This window comes from Rana temporaria, chromosome 3 (genome assembly GCF_905171775.1).
Source record: "Rana temporaria chromosome 3, aRanTem1.1, whole genome shotgun sequence".
In the NCBI taxonomy this organism is placed as follows: domain Eukaryota; kingdom Metazoa; phylum Chordata; class Amphibia; order Anura; family Ranidae; genus Rana; species Rana temporaria.
Window position 1 is genome coordinate 339,444,453 of NC_053491.1, and position 25,003 is coordinate 339,469,455.

General features: G+C 41.4%; 1 protein-coding gene across 2 annotated transcripts in view; it reads left to right on the forward strand.

Annotated features, from left to right (window-relative positions):
• Positions 1-25,003, forward strand: part of GEMIN5 (gem nuclear organelle associated protein 5) — a 127,052-nt gene that overhangs the window by 61,064 nt on the left and 40,985 nt on the right. For both annotated transcript variants that reach the window (XM_040345087.1, XM_040345088.1), the window contains exons 15-19: positions 3,211-3,350; positions 7,757-7,928; positions 9,213-9,434; positions 14,077-14,205; positions 22,786-22,911. In XM_040345087.1, coding sequence (XP_040201021.1) covers positions 3,211-3,350; positions 7,757-7,928; positions 9,213-9,434; positions 14,077-14,205; positions 22,786-22,911 — 789 coding nt within the window. The remainder of the gene's footprint in view (positions 1-3,210; positions 3,351-7,756; positions 7,929-9,212; positions 9,435-14,076; positions 14,206-22,785; positions 22,912-25,003) is intronic.

A 25,003-nucleotide genomic window follows, 5' to 3' on the forward strand; every position in this document is an offset into this window, starting at 1 on the left:
GCCCTTTCTCCTTTTTTTTGTAAGTGAATCACGTTCCCTCTGTTCTCAGCTGCATAAGAGCTAGGGGGAGGAGAAGCTTCAGCACACTGATTTTCCCAGTGACTGGTTGTGCAGGGGGATGTGTCAGGACAAGTCTTATCATTGGAGGAGAGCAGACTGAGTTCCCAGCATAGCTAGGTGTGTCCTGCTGCTTAGTGTGGTCAGTTTTAATAGAGACTGTCAGCAACACCAGGGTTTTCACACAAAGGAAGCAGTACAAAGAGAACAGGATATGTTTTCATATAAGTACATAGTACAGCAGGCACATATCAGGAATATTAAATGTTGGGTTTACAAACGCAGTAAGCTTTCTGCCCTACACAGAAACACGCGCACCAATTTTGCTTTTTACAGATGGCACCAGAACAAGAATAGAGATGAAATCATCCAGTGATGATACCTGTTCCAATAACCGCTATCCGAGAGGGTAATTTCCCATTTTCCTTTTTACTTTCTGTTATAACTCTGGGACGGGAAGCAAAAGAAAATCTAGTCAACGGGGCTCAGACAGCAAAAAATAAATAAAAAATGTAACTTTGGGACTGCTAATTCCGCTAGGCAGGTCATATATATTTTTTATCTGAAAATAAAAAAAATACCCGATTCCCTCTGAGTTATTTTATTCCGACAGCGGGGAGGTTTCTCCGCCTTCAGAATACACTGATCAATACCGCCAGCTATAGCCTCAAAACCCGACAGGCTGGTTGTACAGAAGATGATTGGTAGATTTTACTTCTGTACAACCAGCCTGCCCATACATGGATCAAAATGTTGCCAGACCCTGCTGGACTGGATGAATTTCAATTCATGTATGGCCACCTTAAAAGTAGAGGTTCTTCAATTATCTAGTTGGTGGTTCCCAGCTAGATAAACTTCCATGTCTTTAAAGTCTCATTATAATAACCCCTCTTTGAAGATAGAGATGACCAAACTGAGACATTTTAAAGTAATTTAAAACCAATATTTGCATGGCTGGCATATACATATGTACAGTACATATGTTGTAGACTTGGGTCCAAGTGAAACATACTTGCTTGCATGTCCACCTTTTTAAAATGTATTTTCTTTTCTAATTTACCCATTTGCCATCCTGGCAAATTCGGGCATTTATCACATACAGTGCCTTGAAGAAAAGTTTTCATACCCTTTGAATTTTTTCCAAATTTTTTCATGTCCTAACCAACAATGTAAATGTATTTTATGTGATAGACCAACACAAAGTGGCACATAAGTGTGAAGTGGAAGGAAAATTATAAATGGTTTTCAATTTTTTATTTTTTTTTACAAATATCTGAAAAGTGTGGCATCCAAATGTATTCAGCCCCCTTTACTCTGATACCCTTAACTAAGATCTAGTGGAACCAATTGCCTTCATAAGTTAACTAATTAGTAACTGAAGTCCACCTGTGCTTAATGTAATCTCAGTATAAATAAATCTAGTTTGTGAAGCCCTCAGAGGTTTGTTAGAGAACCTTTTTAGTGAACAAAAAGCATGAAGGCCAAGGAACGCACCAGACCAGGTCATGGATAAAGTTGTGGAGAAGTTTAAGGCAAGGTTAGGTTAGGTTATAAAAAAAATATTCCAAGCTTTGAACATCTCATGGAGCACTGTTCAATCCATCATCCAAAAATTTAAAGTGTATGGCACAACTGCAAACCTACCAAGACATGGTGGAGGTTCACCATCCAGCAGGACAATGACCATAAACATACAACCAGAGATGCAATGGAATAGTTTAGATCAAAGCATATTCACGTGTTAGAATGGTCCAGTCAAAGTCCAGACCTAAACCCAGTTGAGAATCTGTGGCAAGACTTGTTGTTCACAGAAGCTCTCCATCCAATCTGACAGAGCTTGAGCTATTTTGCAAAGAAGAATGGGCAAAAATTCCACTCTCTAGATGTGCAAAGCTGGAAGAGACATACCCAAAAAGACTTGCAGCTGTAATTGCATTGATTCGGGGGCTGGATACAAATGCACGCCACACTTTTCACATATTTATTTTTAAAACATTTTGAAAATCATTTATCACTTCACAATTATGTGCCACTTTGTGTTGGTTTATCACATAAAATCCCAATAAAATGCATTTACGTTTTTGGTTGTAACATGATAAAATTTGGAAAATTTTCAAGGGGTATGAATACTTTTTCAAGGCACTGTACATGTAAAAAATCTGCATTTTTTTTTTTGCTAGAAAATTACTTTGAAACCCCAAAAATATGTTTTTTAAAACCCTGGAGAATGAAATGGTGGGTGTTGCAATTTATGTGTCACGATAATTGCACAGTGGTTTATCAAACACAGATTGTAAGGAAAAAATACACTTTAATGAATTTTAGTGCACACAAGCACAATATCATACCCAATTTTTATAAGGCAGACAATAATTACATTTTGGTACAAGAGGAATCAGAGGGCCCTGCTCGTTTACAATCTAGGAGGAAGGGTCAATTAATACAAAAGGTAATAGCTGTGGGGATGAGCTGATGGAGAAAGTAAAACTGTGTATTAGAAGCAACATAAGTTAAATAGAGTAAATGGATACTGAACACGCCACGCTTTAAAAATGTTCACGTCCGTAGAACGGCAACATACTGCCGACAAACTATGGTACATTATATTGTCCATAGATGACACTTTAAAAGCCTTTACAGGTTACCAGTTTAGAGTTGAACAGGAGGTCTAGTGCTAGAATTATTGCTCTCACTCTGATTCTAATGGTGATACCTTACATGTGTGGTGCAATTGCTATTTACATATGCGTGTGTGACCTACGTGTTCATTCACATTTGCTCATGAGAAAGAGGAGAGGGGTTTGCTTAAAATTGTGTTTTTGTTTTTTTACTTATATTATTTTTGTTTTTTTACTTATTTTATTTTTGTGTTTGACATGGTTAATTCCATTTTTGCATAGCATGGGCCATGGCAGGTCATCTATTAGACCCCAAATCACGCCTCTGTCCACCAAAGCAGCCAATCTAACCAAGATTGGTTTGATCAGCTGCTTTACAAGCTGGTTGTCGCTTCTGGTTTCTTAGGTCACAAAACAGATCAGAGGATGGATGTTTCTCCCTCGTTTCATAGTGCATTGCCTGTGCTAAAGAATACCAGGATCATGGCATGATTGGGTAATAAGGAATGTTTTTCTACCTTTTGTATTCACGCAGAAAACTTCTTTGATACCCCCACCACCATCACAGAGCCTTACCGAACCCTGTCTGGGCACACATCAAAGATCACAAGTGTTTCATGGAGCCCTCACCATGATGCCAGGCTGGCATCTGCCAGCTATGATGGCACCTCACAGGTAAGAGGAGCTACATGACAAAGTCCTTTTTCTGCAGAGCAGTTTGTGTACTTTAATAATTTTATATTTCTGGAAATATACAGGTATATTTACAGTGCTTCCCCTCTGGCAAAGCACATCTTCCCACATGTTGAGGGCATGTGGCCTGGTATGTGTCAGGAGGGCTGCCTTTCCTGGCCTCCTGGGCTGCATGCTCTGGTATGGGTCTGGTATGGATTTTGGGCAGTATCCCACACCATTTTTTACATACATTTTGGCATGTGGTCCCATTCAAAATGCATACCAGACTCGAAGAGCCTGGTTTAGATTGGGGGGGGGGGGGGGAATTCCCCACTGACAGGGTAGACTCATGGTTGTTACAGTGAGGGGAAAAAAGTATTTGATCCCATGCTGATTTTGTACATTTGCCCACTGACAAAGAAATGATCAGTCTATATTTTAACGGTAGGTTTATTTTTCTAGTGAGAAGCAGAACAACATCAAAAATATCCAGAATTTTTAGATTTTTTTTTTATGGATTTGCATTTTAATGAGTGAAATAAGTACCGTATTTATCGGCGTATAACACGCACCCTAATTTTAAGAGGGAAGTTTCAGGAAAAAAACTTTCCAGACCTCTGCACAGCACACGGTAAAGTAAAGAAAACCTCACTGTCAGCCCCTTCTACACCGCTCCTGTGTCACTCTTACTGCAAATCAAAGCTTCTACATACCTCAATTAATGCCGTTCTCTCGTAGACACGGTCATGTGACTCTCCTCTGCTGTTTCATTGATAGTCACATGACCGCTCTCCTCCAATCACAAGCTACACTCGAGAAGGAGGCAGATCGAGAGGAGGAGAACAGCCAGAACGTGCGTCCTTATCTCAGGTATTAGAGAGGCTTTGATTAATCTGAGACAGAGTGACACAGGAGGAGCGTTTTAGGAGATAGAGCTGGCAGTAATGTTTTCTACAGCGCTGTCCCACAGCCAGGAGAGGCAGGGCGACCGGCCTGACACCTTCCCCCATTGAGAAAAAAAAAATCAGATATCGACGTTTAACATGCAGGCATGGTTTACCCTCTATTTTCAGAGTAAAAAAGTGTGTGTTACACGCCGATAAATATGGTATTTGATCCCCTATCAATCGGGAAGATTTCTGGTTTCCAGGTGTCTCTATACAGTTAACAAGCTGAGATTAGGAGTGCTCCTAATCTCAGCTTGTTACCTGTATTAATGACACCTGTCCACAGAAGCAATCGATCGGATTACAATCTCTCCATCAGGGCCAAGACCAAAGAGCTCTCCAAGGATGTCAAGGGACAAGATTGTAGACCTTCACAAGACTGGAATGGGCCAAGCAGCTTGGTGAGAGGGTGACAACAGTTGGTGCGATTATTCGCAAATAGAAGAAAAACAAAGTGACTGTCAGTCTCCCTCGGTCTGGGGCTCCAGGCAATATCTCACCTCGTGGAGTTTCAATGATCACAAGAACGGTGAGGAATTGGCCCAGAACTACACGGGAGAATCTTGTCAATGATCTCAAGGCAGCTGGGACCCTAGTCACCAAGAATTGGTCCCCCTGCTCAAGAAAGCACATGTATGTACAGGCCCATCTGAATTTTGCTAATGAACATCTGAATATTTCATAGAAAAACTGTGTGAAAGTGTTGTGATCAGATGAGACCAAAATCGAGCTGTTTGGCATCAACTCAACTTGCCTTGTTAGGAGGAGGAGGAGGAAGAATACTGCCTAACACCATCCCCACCATCAAACATGGCAGTGGAAACATTACGCTTTGGCGGTGTTTTTCTGCTAAGGGTACAGGACAACTTCACTGCATCAAAGGGACAATAGACAGGGCAACGTACCATCAAATCTTGGATGAGAGCCTCCTTCCCTCAGCCAGGGCATTGCAAATGAGTCGTGGATGGGTATTCCAGCATGCCACACAGCCAAGGCAACAAAGGAATGGTTTAAGAAGAAGCACATTAAGGTTCTGGAGTGACCTAGCCAGTCATATGTATAGGGAGCTGAAGGTTCAAGTTGCCAAACATCGGCCTCAAAACCTTAATGACTTGGAGAGGATCTGCATAGAGGGGTGGGACAAAATCCCTCCTGAGATGTGTGCAAGCCTGGTGTCCAACTAAAAGAAATGTCTTACCTCTGCGATTGCTGAAACAGGTTTTGCCACCAAGTACCAAGTCATGTTTTGTGAAGGGGTCAAATACTTACTTCACTCTTTTTTGAAAGATAAACCTACCATTAAAATTATAGACTGATCATTTCTTTGTCAGTGGGCTAATGTACAAAATCAGCAGGGGATTAAATACTTTTTTCCCTCACTGTAGGAAGTTGGTGGGTGACGGCAGAGGTGAGTCACTGGTTGTTAGGGCGCAGGGGAGTGTTATCTCCTAACAAGAAATGCAAAAATGGACCATTTGTTTACATCCTTTTCAGTCCGCTTCCTGAATGGGCACAGATGTCAATGGATTATCATCCGTCTGCTTGTTTTTCATCCTTCAACAGATGGGTGAATAACGGATTGACAGAATACCCATATGAAAGGACCCATAGAATATGCATTTACGAACAATTCTGTGTAATGCCATTGAGGCCTTTTGGGAGTGGCAGCGGGAATCAGCGTGGTGTAGAAGATATATATTTCAGCATTGTATGGTGTTTGGTGCAGGAGGGTGGTTGGGTTTTCATTTTTATGACCGGTTTGTTTAGGATACATATGATTATAATCTTAATGCGTAGCAGCAGAAATAAAATTGCAGTTGCAGGTAATGCCTCCAATATTTCCAGTTGTGTGCAGACTTAAGGGAAAAGCAGTAAGACAAAGGGTGTACAGCATGTCCCCTGTTCTTTATACTTTGCAGTATAGTTCAATATTTCATTGTTTAGTTGTAGAACATCATAGCAGCTTCAGATGCAAATGAAATGGCATTAATTACAAAACGGCTTGCGTACCGTATATTTTTTAATTGAAAGTGGAACTTTCCTTTTAGATTAAAGTGATTGTAAATGCATTTTTTACATAACAAACAGGTTTGGCATTGAAACCACCTCATCTTGGGCTCCTCCTTTCTGGCTTCCCTCTTGGCAGCTCCTTTCTGGCGAGTGCCCCCAAAGAAAGCCGCTTTCACTGATGTGAGCGGTCTCCCGTGTCTCCTTGTCTGCGTCTATAGATATAGACAGCAGGACTTGGCCTGCTTGCTTCCCAAAAAACACTAGCTTTGATTGACAGTAGCACGAGCCAATGGCGAAACCAAGAAAGGAAAAGAGCTGCCGATGGGCACTGCGCTGGATAGAATTAGGGCTCAAGCAAGTTAAAGGGAGGTGAAGGGGTGATACTGATGCCTAAACATTTTTTGCCTGTGTATGTAAACCCTCACACATATCCAGTGAAGTGAACAGCCTCAGATGATACACAGAGATGAAACAAATCTCCCTACATAAGTTTTACATGTATATGTGCTGTCTTCAGCTTTAAATACTGTTTAGAAAGTGCACATCCTGTTAGAATTTCCTCTTCCATCAAGGGGAGGGGAGTCTTGCCATACACTGTAAATCAGCTGATTGGAGGAAAGCCACACTCCCCCTCTCCTCATGGGCAGAGACTTGCAGATCTGTGCTGTGATTTGACCAGCTGTCTGCTAATCTATTTATAGCACCCACCCTGACTCAAAATTCAGGCTGGTTTTATCAAGTGTCAGAGAACTTGTCAGAAGTTATTAGGCTGATAACAGAAGAATGGAGCAGGATAAAGCCATGGGACTTAGGGCTTTGAAGAGGGATGAGAAAACACTGCAGATATATGCGCACAGCACAAATTTCATGAATCGGGTTTACATGAACTGTAAGGTATATAAAAAAAAAAATTTATGCTTTATAAACACTTAAAATAATCTGAAGAATGTTTAAAACAAATACTTGTTTTTTATATACTTTTAGTTGGTAATAGATGTGCAATATAACAAACCTATTAACCCTGTTAGCCAGAAAAAGCTAATAAAGTATTGTTGAATTTGACTAACTACTACTAGTCGACAGCCAGAAAAGCATTCTATACCTCTCTGATTTGAAATGAATAGGGTCTAACCTCATGTCGAAGCACTGCCACCTGCCATTCCACTGTTCAAGGACAGTGCCTCAAAAGTCAATAAGCCTTCTCATTGCAAAAGGGGATGACCGATAGTAGCACATAGACCTGCAATCTAGCTAATAAGGTTATATTCAAGCATCTTGTTTTGTCTGTCTTAATAGTGTAACATAGAGCATGTTTATTTAAAAGACTAATGTGAATTTGGGACATCAGAGTTTTAATTATAAAAGCTGGAAAAAAGAGAGCTTGAAAAACATAACCAGTCATATCATCAGTGCATGACTTGCTAAAGAACTGATCATGTTCCGTTCTAGATTTGGGATGTTCTACAGGAAGAACCGCTCAGTAACTATCGCGGGCACAAGGGGAGGCTTCTCTGTGTCCAATGGTCTCCAGTAGAGCCAGACCTGGTGTGGACGGGAGCAGATGACTTCTGCTTGCACAGTTGGTCCATATCCAAGCAGGAGCACAGCCGACCACCCAAAGGTCAGTAACCATTCTCCAGGCCTGTTTATCTTTCATGTGAGTTGCATTTAACCTCTCTTTCTCAGCATGCTTCCTCAATACTTTTGAGCCACTTTCCCAGAACAGTTATGCAGATATGAATTTGTGACTTGTATCTGACTTTCCTGTTTTTTGAGCAGTGATTCTGAAAGCATAAAAGCCAATGGGTCCACAATGGTATCAACCCTATTTCTGTTATGACAAGTTTACTTTCAAGCTGAACATCAGGCCATCACTTAAATACATGTTTGAATCATATATTTGTGAACTGTTGTACCTGCCAAAGTATTAGTAAATCTGTAAAAAGCAGTCTTATTATCTAGGTACCCAGTCCAGGCAGTATACATTGGCCTTGCACCTTGGCTTAATAGTACTAACCTGGTCATCAGCACATTAGTCATCCTTGTATGGCAATCTCTTGTAAGTGTGTTTGACTAATGGCACTGTGCAAAGCAATAGTGCCCTGACTGGCTCTGAGTGCTGTCCCACCTATTTTGAATCTGAATGTTCTTGATTACAGAATTATATGTAAAAATACAAAGTTTATTTTTTATATTTATTTTAATTAGTAAAGGCAAATTGCAAGTTTTACAATACAGGCGAGTAACAGTTGTAGTTATGGAACATCATAATGTCACTTATGCGTTGGTTGATAACTGCCAGACTACTCCAAGGGCCGGTAGGGGGGGTCATTGCCTATCTTGCAACCTGAAGTCAGCAGGATTCAAGTCATTCCATGTGTTAGGAGAAAAGAAGGCAAAGCAGAAAAGAGGTAGCCTAGGAAAGCAGAGTATTAGAGCAGGTTAGATCTGGGGGCATAGGAGGGAATAAGGTATGGGGCCCAAATAATGAGGAGCAAAAATGTTGGCCCATTGAGATTATGTTTAACAGCACATTAAAATGGAAATTCACCTAAAAAATAGGAAGTTTTGCTCATCCGCCTGCTCCCCCCACTCTACTACTATTTCTGGTGGGTACCTGCTCCCACTCTGCTACTATTTCAGGCAGGCACCCACCCCCACTGGGTGCGTGCCCTAAGATCCAACCCTCCCCCGGCTCGCAACCATCTGGGGCACGTCATGTACAAGTCCCAGGAGACTGCAGGACCATTGGGAAAGTGCAGTGCATCTTGTGAATGCGCAGTGGCAGTCACAGCTGGCAGTCTGCACTCATTTCTATATCTGGCAAAATCAACCTCACTAGCCAAGCCTGTGCAAAGAGCCCCCGATAGACAACTTTAAATGTATTTTTTTTTTGTTCCTATAGGAAAGAAAGCTGCTGACCTGGAAAAGAAAAGATGCTTGCAGCCCAAACCAAAGGCAAAGAAAAAGAAGAAGCTAGACAGTCCTAATCAGGACTCTGGAGGTGATGCAGTTAGAGAAGAGAGTGAAAGACCTCTCACCCTGGCACAAAATGGGACTTTGGATCAAGATGAGGAACAGGGCTCTGTAGAAATGGTGACCGAAAAGAAAACTGCACCACAGGAAGGTAATTCATGTTTGATGTGGATTGGTAGAGTGTAAGGATGGTTATGGATGCCAAGACGTGGGTTGGCACAAACACACCCAGCTTGAACAGTTGCAGTAACCATTGTAAGTCTCTCTGGCAATATTTTAAACCCCTGTGACTGTTTCTGGACAACTTGGTCTGAGAGTAAATGTAGAGAAAAATATAAATGGGGGCTTCTGAAACAAAAAAAAGGAGTAATATACCATATTTTGCCATTATAATTTGTATTAGCCATATAAAGTTATGAAAATACATTATTTTTTGTGGTAGTGGATATTCAACACTCCTTGCTTTGCCAATGATTGGCCTATTCATAGACTGGCTTGGATATATGAAAATTTGATTATAGTTTAGGACAAGAATGCCTGCTTCTGATTTATATCAAGGTTTCCAGAGGGCTGCCCATTCAATAATCCTTTTTGTTGACAAGTGGTTGACAGATGGAGCAAGGGACAAAGAGGTAGACGTGTTTCTGCAAAACTTAGCACTTAGTCATTACAGGTAATGGAATCATTTCTTTGTGTGCTTTGTTTCTGTGTGTGTGGATTAACTGGAGACTCACTCACCTAGAGCAGCTTTTTTTTGTTTCATTGCAGATTATCGTACGGTCGATTCGAAAGATGTATTTTTTTGTACAATATTCTGATCGTGTACAGGGCTTTAATCTTGCTCTGCAGTTAAATGGCAATTGTGGTTCTAAAGCTTTAAGATTTTTTACCTTAATGCATTCTATGCATTAAGGTAAAAAAAAACCTTCTGAGCTGCAGGATCCCCACACACCCCTTAATAATTACCTGAACCCGATCCTAATGCAGCGATGTGCAAAACAGCAGCGGCTCTTTTGCCGCTGTTTCCCTCCTCACTGGGCTGATCGATGGCACTGAGCCCACACAAGTGTCCCCATACAAAGTGGCTTTCTATGGGGGCACTTGCCGAAGAGGAATAGCCTGGAACGCTGCCAGGGAACCCCAGAAGAGAAGGATCAGGGCTGCTTTGTGCAAAACCATTGCACAGAGCAGGCAAGTATAAAACATTTATTTTAATAAAAAAAATAATAATGAATGTTTAAATCCAACTAGGTTCTTACTAACTAGAATACTCCACTGAGTCTTTCTATTGTCTAGCTGGCCTCATGCTCCTTTTAGGCCTGCAATACTGATCCATCTCTGCTACACAAGCATTGTGATGCCTGATATGCAAATATATACAGTATGGTCAGGACTTCACAGCTTCCTTCTTGAAAAAGGTGCTGTGAATATTAGTTGGACGGTCTAAGTACAACTGCTATATACTCTGCGGGTTGGGGAAAAAATAACTGGTTCTCTTTATAGCAGCTTGCTTGTCCCCAACATAACTAACCACATCTTGAAAAAAGTTAGAGTTTTGATATAGGTGACACATACCTGTTCACAGTTGTGTATTGACTGTGGCTTTTAATTGGACAGGAGCCATCCAATTTCAAGCTATTATTTAAATAGAGCGCGGAATCCTTTGGAAAGCTCTCCAATCCAGTCCCCAGGGCTTCTCATGTTTGGGTTTTCTTCCCAAGAAACTAAGAACTTAGAAAGGATTAGAGTTACTAAGGATAGACTTTGGAAATGTTGTTCTATATTTTAATGAGATGTCTTATGACGCTCTTTTCTTGTATAAATAATTTAATATGATTAAAAAAAAAAGATAAGTATGTGAACTGTCAAAATGCAGCTGAGTTTTCTGTGATGATTTTTAGCCCATAAATGATGCATACTTGTGAATAATTTAGAACACTGCAGGTACTTTGGATCCTGGCCGACCTCTGCCTGTTTATCAATGTACATCCCGTTTCTGGACTGAAAGTTTTAATGTCAGGGATTCTCTCACTTCTGTTTTTATTGTCTACAGATGTTCATGTTTATTAATTAAAAAAACAGATTGATATTTTCTTTGTTTTAGCCCCTTGTGCCTTGTTGGGTTGTTCATCAATAAAAGAACACAATGTATTATTTGGTAATTAGCTGATTCAGGAATATAATTTAAACGTATGTGTTTAATGTGTGCTTCAGTATAAGAATGAACAAGCAGTCTTTTGTAGAAGTCTTTACAGAAATGGACTTGTCAAAGGGATGTGCAAACGTTAATTCTAACAAGTGAAAACTGATGGCTGTAGGATAGGGCCTGTGTCGACGGAGCATTTCTTTGCCAGACAGGGTTCAGAGAGTTCAGGGCCCATGCAACCAGACCTTGAATTCACTAAGGAACATCCTGTGTCATGTTTGTATGTATATTATTTGTATCGCCTGTGTTTTCTATGCAATAAGTTATCCCCCCCCCCCCCCCCCTCATAATTACAGGTAGCAAAGCAGGACTAATCACCCTTGCAGCAAAATTTCAGTAACTAGAACAGTGTAAACCGGATGAGAAAATAGAATAGTATACATTTTAGTCGCATCTAATCCTGTCAAGCTATTCAAATATGTGAATATTCCATTCATGCATTACTCAAACCTCTTATTTCAGAGTCTCATTGGCTGAGAGCCAGCATCGCCATACTTTTTCAAACTTTTTTGGTCAACCCCTACTCAAGTATGTGCCCTTATAAAAGGGCATCACCTTATTAATTATGCCCTTCCAATAAGCTAAGGAGGGAGCCACAGGCTTTTTCCAGCATAGCAAGGATAGCCTTGCGTGCATAGAACAAGGAAAGAGATAGCAGGGTCCTTTGAGCCCTGCGTGGTGCCACCTCTTCCACCAGCCTAGCAGACAAACTGAGATCGTCAAGGGGACGAGAAAGCAGGCCTTGAATGTTTTTTGTGACCCCTGCCCAGAACTCCAGGTGCAATAAGATACTTGAAGCAAGATCCATGCAGCTTCATGCGTTGTTAGACCACCTATCATTTGGGGTCTAAGGATCTGGTAATAGACTGTGGTTTTAGTGGTGGTGTGCGCACTGAATACACACCGTGTCTGTCTAAAACCGATACCTTTTTGTGAAAGGCTCCATTCAAGATTGCACTGTGAACTTAACCAACATACAGTATGTTGTATTTTCCTGATTATTGATCAACTCTTCTTTCACCTGTATACCCGCCCTGTGAAAACAAAAATCTCAGACTATTTCACTCTGGTTAAAAAAAGTACAGGACCTAAAACAAATAAAAGACCTAACGGCTTCCTTGAAGCATACAGTGAAAAACTTTAGAATCAGATGAGCTTCCTAGTTTTACTTTGCTAATATTCCAGCCTGCCAAGAATTTAGATCCATATCTACCTATGTATACATTGTGTATCATTATAGTGCATCGGAGTCTGGCTGTATGTCCCAACAATGCCCCTTGTCCGCTTACCATTTTACCCCTTCACTTCCTTTTCACTCTTTCTTTTTTTACAAACTCAATCCCACCCCAAAGTTGCTGGAACTGGCAGTGGAGGAGATATCAGAGCCATGAATTGTATGTGTGGGAGAGCCGCTGCTTGTCAGCTGAGCATTCCAATACATTAAGTTGTTCCTTTGCTAAACGCTTACCAGGGGAGTTGGCTCTAACACAGCCCCAATTGATTAAACTGAGCATGGTATACCTTGGTGTGAGGGAGCTATTATGTCTACTATAAGTGCGATACCTACTGGTGACGGGTGTTCACTGGAGGAAAATCGCTCAATAATTTGAAGAAATATATCTACATAAGTAAAACAATTTAGGACTCTTATGATCTGTATTATCATTTTTGGTTAATTTTTCTTTACTCATATGAAGTTTTTGGTGTTTGTAGGTGCTGCAATTGTATTTTTTTTTTTTTTTGTTGTGCTTTGCTGGATTTGCATATATCAATCCAAATTATTTACTGCCTTTTTAATAGTTGCACTAGCAAAGACTTGGTTTACTTTCTATCCACATGGGACCAAATGTTTATATTTCCTGATTGTTCACGGTACCGATGTTTTTTTAACTTTTTCTAACAACATCACGATATTGTTACATAAGCCTTTAATAATTGTTTTATGTGTCGCCATATGTCCTCTACTGAAGTTTGTTCTTGTATATTGTATAAAACCTATTAAAACTATGGAATTAAAAAGAAAAAGGTTTTGCTGATAGAGAAGTTGTGCCATTTATCTAATTTGCCTTCTTTTGAAGCAAATTCTGCCATCAAGTATTTTACAAGAAGGAAGCTGTTCTCCCCTCCCCAGTTTGGTTTCATGGTGGGGATCTTTCCACATCTGTCATTGACAGCAGGTTTTTCCCCCACCATGCAGGGTGCATCTTTAGAGCAAGGGCCAATTTATGCATCTATTTAACATTCTGCAAAAAAAAAATGTTAATCAGTACTGCTTGGACCTTGAAGAAGGAGACATACCCCGAAAGCTTTTCCTGAAAAATTGTATGTTAGTGCAAATAAAAAAACAGTACTCAATTTTCTCTGTTACAATTGCACTAATACGGCTACAATCACGAGAAGTATGCATCTTTGAAATATTTAATTTCACTCTTGTCTAATGTTTAGAAAATTAACATCAGCGGTCACTCCACCTCTGTCTTTCGGATTTTTTTTTGAAGAGGAGGCCTGATTGCTATGAAAGCCAATTTAATATATTTCTTCTTTTTTATTTGTAATGACATAACATACTGTATGCTTTTCTCTACAGTTACAGCTACAACAGAGTCTGATACTGTGTCAGATTTGCCGTCGTCATTGCCCACAGTGGAGGGACGTAGTCCGAGTCCAACCATAAAAAGAGTGCTTGTTAAGAAGGAAAATGTAAAAGAAAAGACAGGTAATGTGATAAAATTGGAATAGACACTAAATATTCTGCTTATGATGCTCTCTTCTCTACAGAGCATGGCAAAATTATTGAGTTGTGAAAATGTCAGCCCTGTTGAGTTCCAACACATTCCATAGCTTGATCTTATGATGCAGTCATAGTTGTCATAACACTCTTACTGGTCATGACAAGAGGCCCATAATGGTCACAAAGTAACTGGTTCACCACTAGACTGGCAAGGACCTCTGTTAGAAGACCTGACACTAGCATATATTGTACTGCATGTGCTGTAAACAGAGAAGTCCACTTGACAAAGATGGCATAGACATGCCTGGCTTCCAGTTTTGTTAAGCCTAGTTTATCCCTGTATAGAATAATACATTTTCACCAATTTCTGTTGTACTGTTTTAGTGTGTTTATTGGCAAGTTGAATCACTTTTTGGCTAATTGTACCTTTTATGGCAAAATAACAGTTCCACAATACAAGTAAACAAATAAAGAATCCAGCTTTAAAGCCCCGTCCGTACACACGTTCCGAAAAATCATACGAAAACTGCTGCTTTCATAATCGGATCGTTGGTACATCGCTTTCGAGAGCCGATCATAACAGTTCATCCAATTATTATTCTATCGGACATGCACATAATTTCTTTTTGTACGATGCCAGATAGTATGATTTTCGTTTTAATCAGTACAGCTGTCATTCTTAAATGCAATACAGATGCATTGCAACACATGACATCACTTTTTTTTTTTTTTTATTCTGTCGTATGAGCATTTTTGTGACTTTAGTAAACTCATCAGATTCGACGTGAGATAAGCATCCGATAATCAGATCGTATGTACGGGGCATTAGGCTGTGTTCACAACCATGCATTTTAGGTGTGTTTTGACATGCAGTGTGTTAAAAAGGTCCAGTTTGCTGCATCTTTCATGTGCTTTCATCAAAACATAAATTATATAGAGTTAAATGGTAACACTAACGCATGTAAAACCAAGGCTAAGAGATTTTCATTATGGCCTCATGGCAGAGATAGGGGAAAGTGAATACTGCAAGAAAATTTTGCAGGTAATTCAGTCAAGTTCAAATTCATAACTGAAAAATCACCTGACCTTGAGCAATGTATTTGTACTTTCCAGCTTTATACTGATTGTATTTCATGCTCCACTGAATAATGATTTAGGAGACTGGCCTCTCTAGATGTTTTCCCGTGTAGCCTTTATATGGCATCTGTGTGAGTCGACAGCTATTCACCAGACCCTTATCGATGTCCCTTGTGACTAAACGCAGGGCAGCACAGCTAATTTATAGGCTTGTCTATATATGAATTGTTTTTAAGTACCTCTCTTTTTATTAATTTCATTATTTGAAATGCTGCACTGTGAAGTCCCTGTAGTTCTCCCTCATGTTTGGTGCAGTCTGAATAACTCCGACTGAGAGCATTGTGGCAGAAGTGTCCCTGGTTTGCATTTGTGTGTGTGTCTCTGGCATATCTTTAAGTGCTGTTAGACCTCTCAACACTAGGGGACGAACTATTAAAGGGGTTGTAAAGGGGTGTATATATATATATATATATATATATATATATATATATATATATATGTATATCTCCGTATATATAATTTTTTTTTTTTTTTTTTTAAATAACAAACATGTCATTCTTCCCTCCACTGTGCAGCTCGTTTTCCACAGAGTAGCCCCGGTTCTTGTCTTCTGGGGTCCCTCGGTGGCTGTCTTGGCTCCTCCCCACAAGAGCTAACCCCCCTCTGGGAAGCAGTCTCCCAAGGGGGTTAGCTTGCGGGCGTGCTCCTGTGATACAGTCGGCAGACCCGCCCCCTGTCGCGCTGCTTTATTGATTTGATTGACAGCAGCGGGAGCCAATGGCTGCGCTGCTATCAATTATCCAATGAAGAGCCGAGAATCCCGGGCCACGAAGCCAGTGCGTTCACGATGCTGGACTTTCAAGGCCTCAGGTAAGTAAATGGGGGGCTGGGGTGGGGGGGCCTGTAAGCATCGGATGTTTTTTCACCTTAATGCATAGGATGTATTAAGGTGAAAAAACGTAAAGCTTTACAACCCCTTTAAGCAGTTAATGTGTCTTTAGTGGAACATCGATGTGGGCACACAGAGGAACAATATTATCACTTAATGGTCACTCACGAATTCTAAAGGGCATTTGTTAATTTTTATTTTTCTCTCCACATAATTTATTGCGCTTGTGAAATTGTTGAATACAGTGGCTATAACAAGTCTACACACCCCTGTTAAAATGTCAGGGTTCTGTGATGTTAAAAAAAAATTAGACAAAGATAAATAATTTCAAAACTTTTTCCACCTTTTAATGTGACCTATAAACTGTACAACATATTTGAACTCGACTAAAAAACTTAAATAATGTGGTTGCATAAGTGTGCACACCTCTTTTATAACCGGGGAAGTAACTGTGTTCAGAATTCAACAATCACATTCAAACATGTTAAATAAGAGTCAGTACACACCTGCCATCATTTTAAAGTGCCTCTGATTTAAGATCCTCATCAAGTGGCGAAAATATTGCGCAACCGTGAACTGCACGTCCCTCCAAAATTGATGAAAAGACGGGAAGAAAACTGCTCATGGAGGCTGCCTAGAGGCTTTCAGCAACATTAAAGGAGCTGCAGTTTATATCTGGCAAGTACTGGCTGTGTGGTACATGTGACCACAATCTTCCGTATTCTTCATCTGTCTGGGTTTTGGGGTAGAGTGACAAGATGAAAGCCTTTTTTTTTTTTTTTCAAGTAAAACATCCAAACCTGGCTAAATTTTACAAAAACACATCTGAAGTCTTCCTAAAGCATGTGGGAAAATGTTTTATGGTGTGATGAAACCAAGGTTGATCTTTTTGGCCGTAATTCCAAACGATATGTTTGGCGCAAAAACAATAATGCACATCACCAAAAGAACACCATACCCACCTGTGAAGCATGGTGGTGGTGGCAGCATCATGCTTTGGGGTTGTTTTTCTTCAACTGGAACAGGGGCCTTCGTCAAGGTAGAGGGAATTATGAACAGTTCCAAATACCAGTCAATATTGGCACAAAACCTTCAGGCTTCTGCTAGAAAGCTGAACATGAAGAGAAACTTCATCTTTCAGCATGACAAAGACCAAAAGAAAAAAATCGAAATCAACAAAGCAATGGCTTTGGAAGAAGATTAATGTTTTGGAATGGCCCAGCCAGAGCCCATATCTGAATCTGATCGAAAAATCTGTGGGTGATCTGTAGAGGGCTGTGCACAGATGTCCTCGCAATCTGACAGATTTGGAGTGTTTTTGCAAAGAAGAGTGGGCAACTATTGCCAGGTCAAGATGTGCCATGCTGATAGACTCATACCCAAAATGACTGAGTGCTGTAATAAAATCAAAAGGTGCTTTAACAAAGTATTAGTTTAGGGGTGTGCACACTTATGCAACCATATTTAATTTTTACATTTTTACTTTCCCCCACCTAAAAAATGTCAGTTTGTTGTTCAACTGAGTTGTACAGTTTATAGGTCGCATTAAAGGTGGAAAAAGTTCTGAAATGATTTATCTTTGTCTGATTTTTATTTATTTTTTTACATCACAGAAACCTGACATTTTAATAAGGGTGTGTTGTAGACCTGCTACATAAGCCAATCTCTGATATCTCTAGATGCCAAAGGAAACTAGTGGACTTCATGTTTCTTGCTGCTGGGCAAATGCTACCCAGATCTTGGAAGCCACAAGCACTCAACATTGTGGAGGTGACACAGAGTGATAGACACTATGGTATAGGGAAAACTCATTGTAATTTTTAGAGAAGATCCGCTGCACTTCTTCAACCTTTATTGAATTTTGTTTAAAATCATCACAGACCTATGAGAATGGAGGAGATGTTGGCTCTTGACAACGACACCTTTTGATAATTATAAACTGCTGTGGCTCATCTGGCTCCACTTCTCTTCCTCTGACACTCTGGCGAACATGTTCTCACCCCCGACATGATCATTTATATATATTCATCTGCCCTGGGACAGGCTGGGTTCCTACTCCAGGGTCTTCCTCTCTACACCTGCCCTACATTACCTTTCTCCAATTGTCTTATCAGCAACTCACGCTCTTCTTTCTGGTCCCCCCTGGCTTGTTTCTCTTCTCTCTTCCTTCTCCCCCCCCCCCCTTTTCTCTTTCCTCTCTTCCCCCTTATTTTCCCACCTTTTCGTATTCTTGTCTCCTGATCTCTAGTTTTTCACTTTAATTTCCATTTTGCTTTCTTGCCCTGTATGTCTTTTTTTTTTTTTTTCTTCCTTTTCCCTTTTGGTTTTATTATTTTTCTGCGGAATATTCTAGTTACAATTCTGAAAAAATGGAAAGGCCCTTGCGGTCGTATCTAATTTTTGTTTAATGTTGCAGTCATTGCTGTTCATACTGTTTTACATGATGGTAGGAGTCTCGCTGTGGGCGTTAGCCATTTGGCTGACTCTTTCCCCAAGCACACTTATGACTGTTCGCAGATTGTGACGCCTCATGTTGTTTTATGTTCATTATGTTAAATACCAATAAACATATTTTCAACTCTAAAATCATCAGAGACAGTGTGGGGTACAGCTGAAAGTTAACGCGTTTGGCACTACAGTTAGTAAGCGATAACTAGCGTGAAACGCAATAACTTTCAACTAGGGTTGTCCCGATACCACCTTTTTAAGACCGAGTACAAGTACCGATACTTTTTTCCAAGTACTCGCCGATACCGATTACCGATACTTTTTTTAATTGTCATGTGACAGCTTCTGGACTAAACTGTTGATTGTTTTTAAAAAGTTAATAGCTTCCATGGCAGCACACTGGTTGGAATATAATCAATGCTAAAAAAAATCAAACAAAAGGACTGAAACAATCACCTGTTCACTGTTGCACTAAAAAACGGAAAAAAAATAATTCAGGTCTAATGCATGAATACCTAATAGCTGCTGCTTGTAAATAAAACAATAATATAAAAACCACCCAAAAAAACAAGTGAATGAACAGCATTGCCCGATCCGATACCTGGGAGAGAGAGGCAGCGTGTAATACATGGGAGAGAGAGGCAGCGTGTAATACATGGGAGAGAGAGGCAGCGTGTAATACATGGGAGAGAGAGGCAGCGTGTAATACATGGGAGAGAGAGGCAGCGTGTAATACATGGGAGAGAGAGGCAGCGTGTAATACATGGGAGAGAGAGGCAGCGTGTAATACATGGGAAAGAGAGGCAGCGTGTAATACATGGGAAAGAGAGGCAGCCTGTAATACCTGGGAGAGAGAGGCAGCGTGTAATACCTGGGAGAGAGAGGCAGCGTGTAATACATGGGAAAGAGAGGCAGCGTGTAATACATGGGAGAGAGAGGCAGCGTGTAATATATGGGAGAGAGAGGCAGCGTGTAATACATGGGAGAGAGAGGCAGCGTGTAATACATGGGAGAGAGAGGCAGCGTGTAATACATGGGAGAGAGAGGCAGCGTGTAATACATGGGAGAGAGAGGCAGCTTGTAATACATGGGAGAGAGAGGCAGCGTGTAATACATGGGAGAGAGAGGCAGCGTGTAATACATGGGAGAGAGAGGCAGCGTGTAATACATGGGAGAGAGAGGCAGCCTGTAATGCATGGGAGAGAGAGGCAGCCTGTAATACCTGGGAGAGAGAGGCAGCGTGTAATACATGGGAGAGAGAGGCAGCGTGTAATACATGGGAGAGAGAGGCAGCCTGTAATGCATGGGAGAGAGAGGCAGCCTGTAATGCATGGGAGAGAGAGGCAGCCTGTAATGCATGGGAGAGAGAGGCAGCCTGTAATGCATGGGAGAGAGAGGCAGCCTGTAATACCTGGGAGAGAGAGGCAGCCTGTAATACATGGGAGAGAGAGGCAGCCTGTAATACATGGGAGAGAGAGGCAGCCTGTAATGCATGGGAGAGAGAGGCAGCCTGTAATGCATGGGAGAGAGAGGCAGCCTGTAATACCTGGGAGAGAGAGGCAGCTTGTAATACATGGGAGAGAGAGGCAGCGTGTAATACATGGGAGAGAGAGGCAGCGTGTAATACATGGGAAAGAGAGGCAGCGTGTAATACATGGGAAAGAGAGGCAGCGTGTAATACATGGGAAAGAGAGGCAGCCTGTAATACCTGGGAGAGAGAGGCAGCGTGTAATACATGGGAGAGAGAGGCAGCCTGTAATGCATGGGAGAGAGAGGCAGCCTGTAATACCTGGGAGAGAGAGGCAGCGTGTAATGCATGGGAGAGAGAGGCAGCCTGTAATGCATGGGAGAGAGAGGCAGCCTGTAATGCATGGGAGAGAGAGGCAGCCTGTAATACCTGGGAGAGAGAGGCAGCTTGTAATACCTGGGAGAGAGAGGCAGCGTGTAATACATGGGAGAGAGAGGCAGCCTGTAATGCATGGGAGAGAGAGGCAGCCTGTAATACCTGGGAGAGAGAGGCAGCGTGTAATACATGGGAGAGAGAGGCAGCCTGTAATGCATGGGAGAGAGAGGCAGCCTGTAATGCATGGGAGAGAGAGGCAGCCTGTAATGCATGGGAGAGAGAGGCAGCCTGTAATACCTGGGAGAGAGAGGCAGCTTGTAATACCTGGGAGAGAGAGGCAGCTTGTAATACATGGGAGAGAGAGAGGCAGCCTGTAATACCTGGGAGAGAGAGGCAGCGTGTAATACATGGGAGAGAGATAAGCAGCGTGTAATGTCTGTGTATAATGCTCAGACAGCAGCCATCCAGTGTTCAAAAGCCGCACCTCCTCCTCCTCCTCCTCCTCCTCGTCCGTGATAGGGGAACTCAGTTTCCCAGCAGTGAGTTAGTGTTCCGCCTATCACGGACATCCTCGTTCATGGGATGAGGATGAGAGGGTGTCCGTGATAGGCATAACACTGACTCACTTGCTGGGAGTGTTCCCCTATCACAGGCGAGGAGGAGGCGTGGATTTTATACACTGGATGGCTGCCGTCTGAGTATTATACACGGACACAGGCATTACAAGCTGCCTCTCTCTCTCCCAGGTATCGGATCAGGCATCGGGAGGATTTGCGCGAGTACAAGTACTCGCGCAAATGCTCGGTATCGGGACAACCCTACTTTCAACTGTACCCCACACTATCTGTGTTGATTTTAAAGAAAATTCAATAAAGGTTGAAAAATAGCAGCAGATTTCAGATCCTTGTTTTTCCCTCTGTGGCTTACAGACAAGCTGTTCTAGCACCTTCACCCTGGGTGGTTAGTAGGTGGACTGCTTATTACTCACCTGGAGCAGTTTTGCTTCTATATGGTTTCATTGTAATTCTTAATGATACCCAGTATTTCTCAGAACGTGGTCCCTGTGGCTAGAATATAATCGTATAAATCTGGATCATTCTTTTCTCTCACTTTGAATCCACCCTCAATAAAAACCAAGGTTGCCATGTGTTCCATCAGGCCCCGCTGGTTCCACATTCCTCCCCTTCCACCCTTCTTTCCTTCTCTTTCTTCCCTTCTACACCTCATCCCTCACTTCCATTTTTTTATGTTTTACTTTTCTTCCTTTCTTTTTTTTTTTTTTCTTTTCCGCTCATTCCTTCTTTCTTCGCTCTCTTCTCTTCCACTACTTCTTCCTTTTCCCTTCCTCCAGATGAGGAGTAGGCTACCTTTTGAGATTTTTAGAGGTGGCGACTTACCTGAACAGAATGCGAGATCAAAGATCACACCCCTTTTGTTTTGAAATGAACTAGCAAGGGCAATGGACAGTGTCTGTCAGTAGGGCAGAGGACAGTGTGTTGGTCAGTAGAGCAGTGGACCGTGTTGGTAGTCATATTTCTATTTTTTTTATTTAATAAAATAACAATTTTGTGTTCATTTTTACAATTTTTGGGGGGCTTTGGTGGAATATTAGGGGTCGAAACAGACCCCTGATGTCGTCTCACTTTTGAGACTTAAAAAGAAGATTGTGGACACAGTTGCAAAGAATAAATGAACAGGAATAGCTCTCTACAGAGCTTCCTGTTCATTCACAAGCTGAAGCATTATAAACAGTTTACTAGGCTTCAGTTATGAGTGAACACATTGAGTGATCGGCACCAATCACTCACTGTGCTCATTCAGAAAATAAATGGGCCGGTAAATGACATATTTACTGGCCTCTTCCCCTGCTCTCCATCTTAAAAGGATCTTAAGCAGCAGCCGGTGGGAGAGGAGGGGGAGCACACAGAGGGCCCAGACAACAGAAGGAAGAGTAACCCCAACAGGAGGGACAACTTCTCTCCTTCCTGCTGTCTTTCAGCTGCTGCAGGAGGAAAATGCAGTGGATCAGTTTGAGTAAATGCTGCTCCTGTTCGGGTTCTGGGGGCGGCAAGGAAGAGATGGGGGTCTCCCGTGATCGATGGGTTGCCAACCCTCACTCTAATGCATTCTTCCTCTGTGTTTTTTTAATGATGTTTATCTTGTTGCTCTGTAACCCCATTGTTTTTTGTCTGTACTTGGTGTTAATTATTGTACTTTCTATATGTATTTTTGAAAAACCTAATGAGCTCTTTTTTACTGGAAAGTCTTATTATATCAGTTTGTTTTCTGTGTTTGCTTTCCTCATCAGACATACGTGGAAGAAAGAAAAAGTCTCAGTCTCTTCTTCCTATTAGTACCAGCAAGGATCATCGGTCTAAGGAAGAACAGCATCGAGATTGTGTGAAACTGGCAGCAGTGGTTTGTGCCAAAGGAGGTGAGAGGATACCTTTGCCATTGAATTATAGAGGAACACCAGGCAGTACAGTTGTGCTCATAAGTTTTCATACCTTGGCAGAATTGATGAAAAATCATTTCTTACACTCATGGTTAGTGTTTGGCTGAAGCCATTTATTATCAATCAACTGTGTTTACTCTTTTTAAATCATAATGACAACACAAACTACCCAAATGACCCTGATCAAAAGTTTACATACCCCAGTTCCTAATATTGTGCATTGCCCCCTTTAACATCAATAACGGCTTGAAGTCTTTTGTGGTATTTGTGGATGAGGCTCTTTATCTTCTCAAAAGGTAAAGCTGCCAATTCCTCTTGGCAAAAAGCCTCCAGTTCCTGTAAATTCTTGGGCTGTCTTGCATGAATTGCACGTTTGAGATCTCCCCAGGGTGGCTCAATGATATTGAGGTCAGGAGACTGAGATGGCCACTCCAGAACCTTCACTCTATTCTGCTGTAGCCAATGACAGGTCGACTTGGAATGTCCAAGTACGTCCCACGCGCAGCTTCCTGGCTGATGATTGCAAATGTTCCTCCAGTATTTTTTGATAACATACTGCATTCATCTTGCCATCAATTTTGACCAAATTTCCTGTACCTTTTGTAGCTCACATCCCCAAAACATCAGTGATCCACCTTCGTGTTTCACAGTAGGAATGGTGGTGTACCTTTCCTCATAGGCCTTGTTGACTCCTCTCCAAATGTAGCGTTTGTGGCCAAAAAGCTAAATTTTGGTCTCATCGCTCCAAATGATTGTGCCAGAAAGTGTGAAGCTTGTTTCTGCGGTTTGGCATATTGTAAGCGGGATACTTTGTGGCATTTGCATAGTAATGGCTTTCTTCTGGCGATGCGACCATGCAGCCCATCTTTCTTCAAGTGCCTATCTTTTTATACCCCTTTCCTGTTTTATACAGTTCAACTACCTCTTCCCGCAGATCCTTTGACAATTCTTTTGCTTTCCCCATGACTCAGAATCCAGAAACATCAGTCTAGCACTGGATGAAAGATGCAAGGGTCTTTCAGGAGTCCAGAAACTCATTGACGTTTTTATACACACACACTAATTACAAGCAAACAGATCACAGGTGAGGTTGGTTACCTTTTAATAGCCATTGAGGCTAGGTTCACACTACTTTCATCATACTTTGCTCTGCTACATTGGTTTTACATTTATCCTACATTGGTCCTACATCCATCCTACTTTCATGAACAGGATACTACTTTGGTCCGACTTCAATGATATTCAATGGGTTGAAGTAGGATCAATGTAGGACCAAAAGTAGTACAGGGAGCATTTTCAAAGTCGGACCGACTTGTGTAGGACCAGTTAAGACAGCTCTCATAGGGAAACATTGGTTTTCACACGTCATGCTACATGAGGCTCCCAATGTAGGACCGTTTGTCGGACAAGTGTGAACCCAGCCTCAAACCCCTTTGTGTCAACTCGTGTGCATGTTATCAGGCCAAAATCATCAGGGTATGTAAACTTTTGATCAGGGTCATTTGGGTTGTTTCTGTTGTAATTTATGATTTAAAAAGAATAAACACAGTTGATTGAAAATAAATGGCTTCAGCCAAACACTAACCATGAGTGAAAGGAAAGTTTTTATATTATCATTCATATTCTCAGGAAAATGGCCAAGAAGTCCTAAATTCTGACGGGGTATGTAAACTTATGAGCACAACTGTAAACCTCAAAAGTGGCTGAGTTTCTGATGCTAGCTTAGAAAATGTATATTTGTGTGAAAGTCAGGAAGTGTAGACAGAGTTGTTTTGTTAGACAGGAGATACTAGACGGCTCATTAAAATATCTGTCAGTCATGCAGTCCAATTTGTTTGTTACCTGGAATCCTAAATGACATCAGAGAACCATAGATGTTTGAAGGGGGTATCCAGAGATGTACAGGTGAGGGTGTCTGCAGATCTATCCTGGTGCAGTTGGAAAATTTCAAAGCATGAAGCTTTCGAGGAACGTTTTTTTGCCAAATATTTGAATAATTGTAAATAGGTACTAAACTTATAACACGTGACATTTTCATTGTCACAGTATTATGGCTGATAATTTTTCCAAA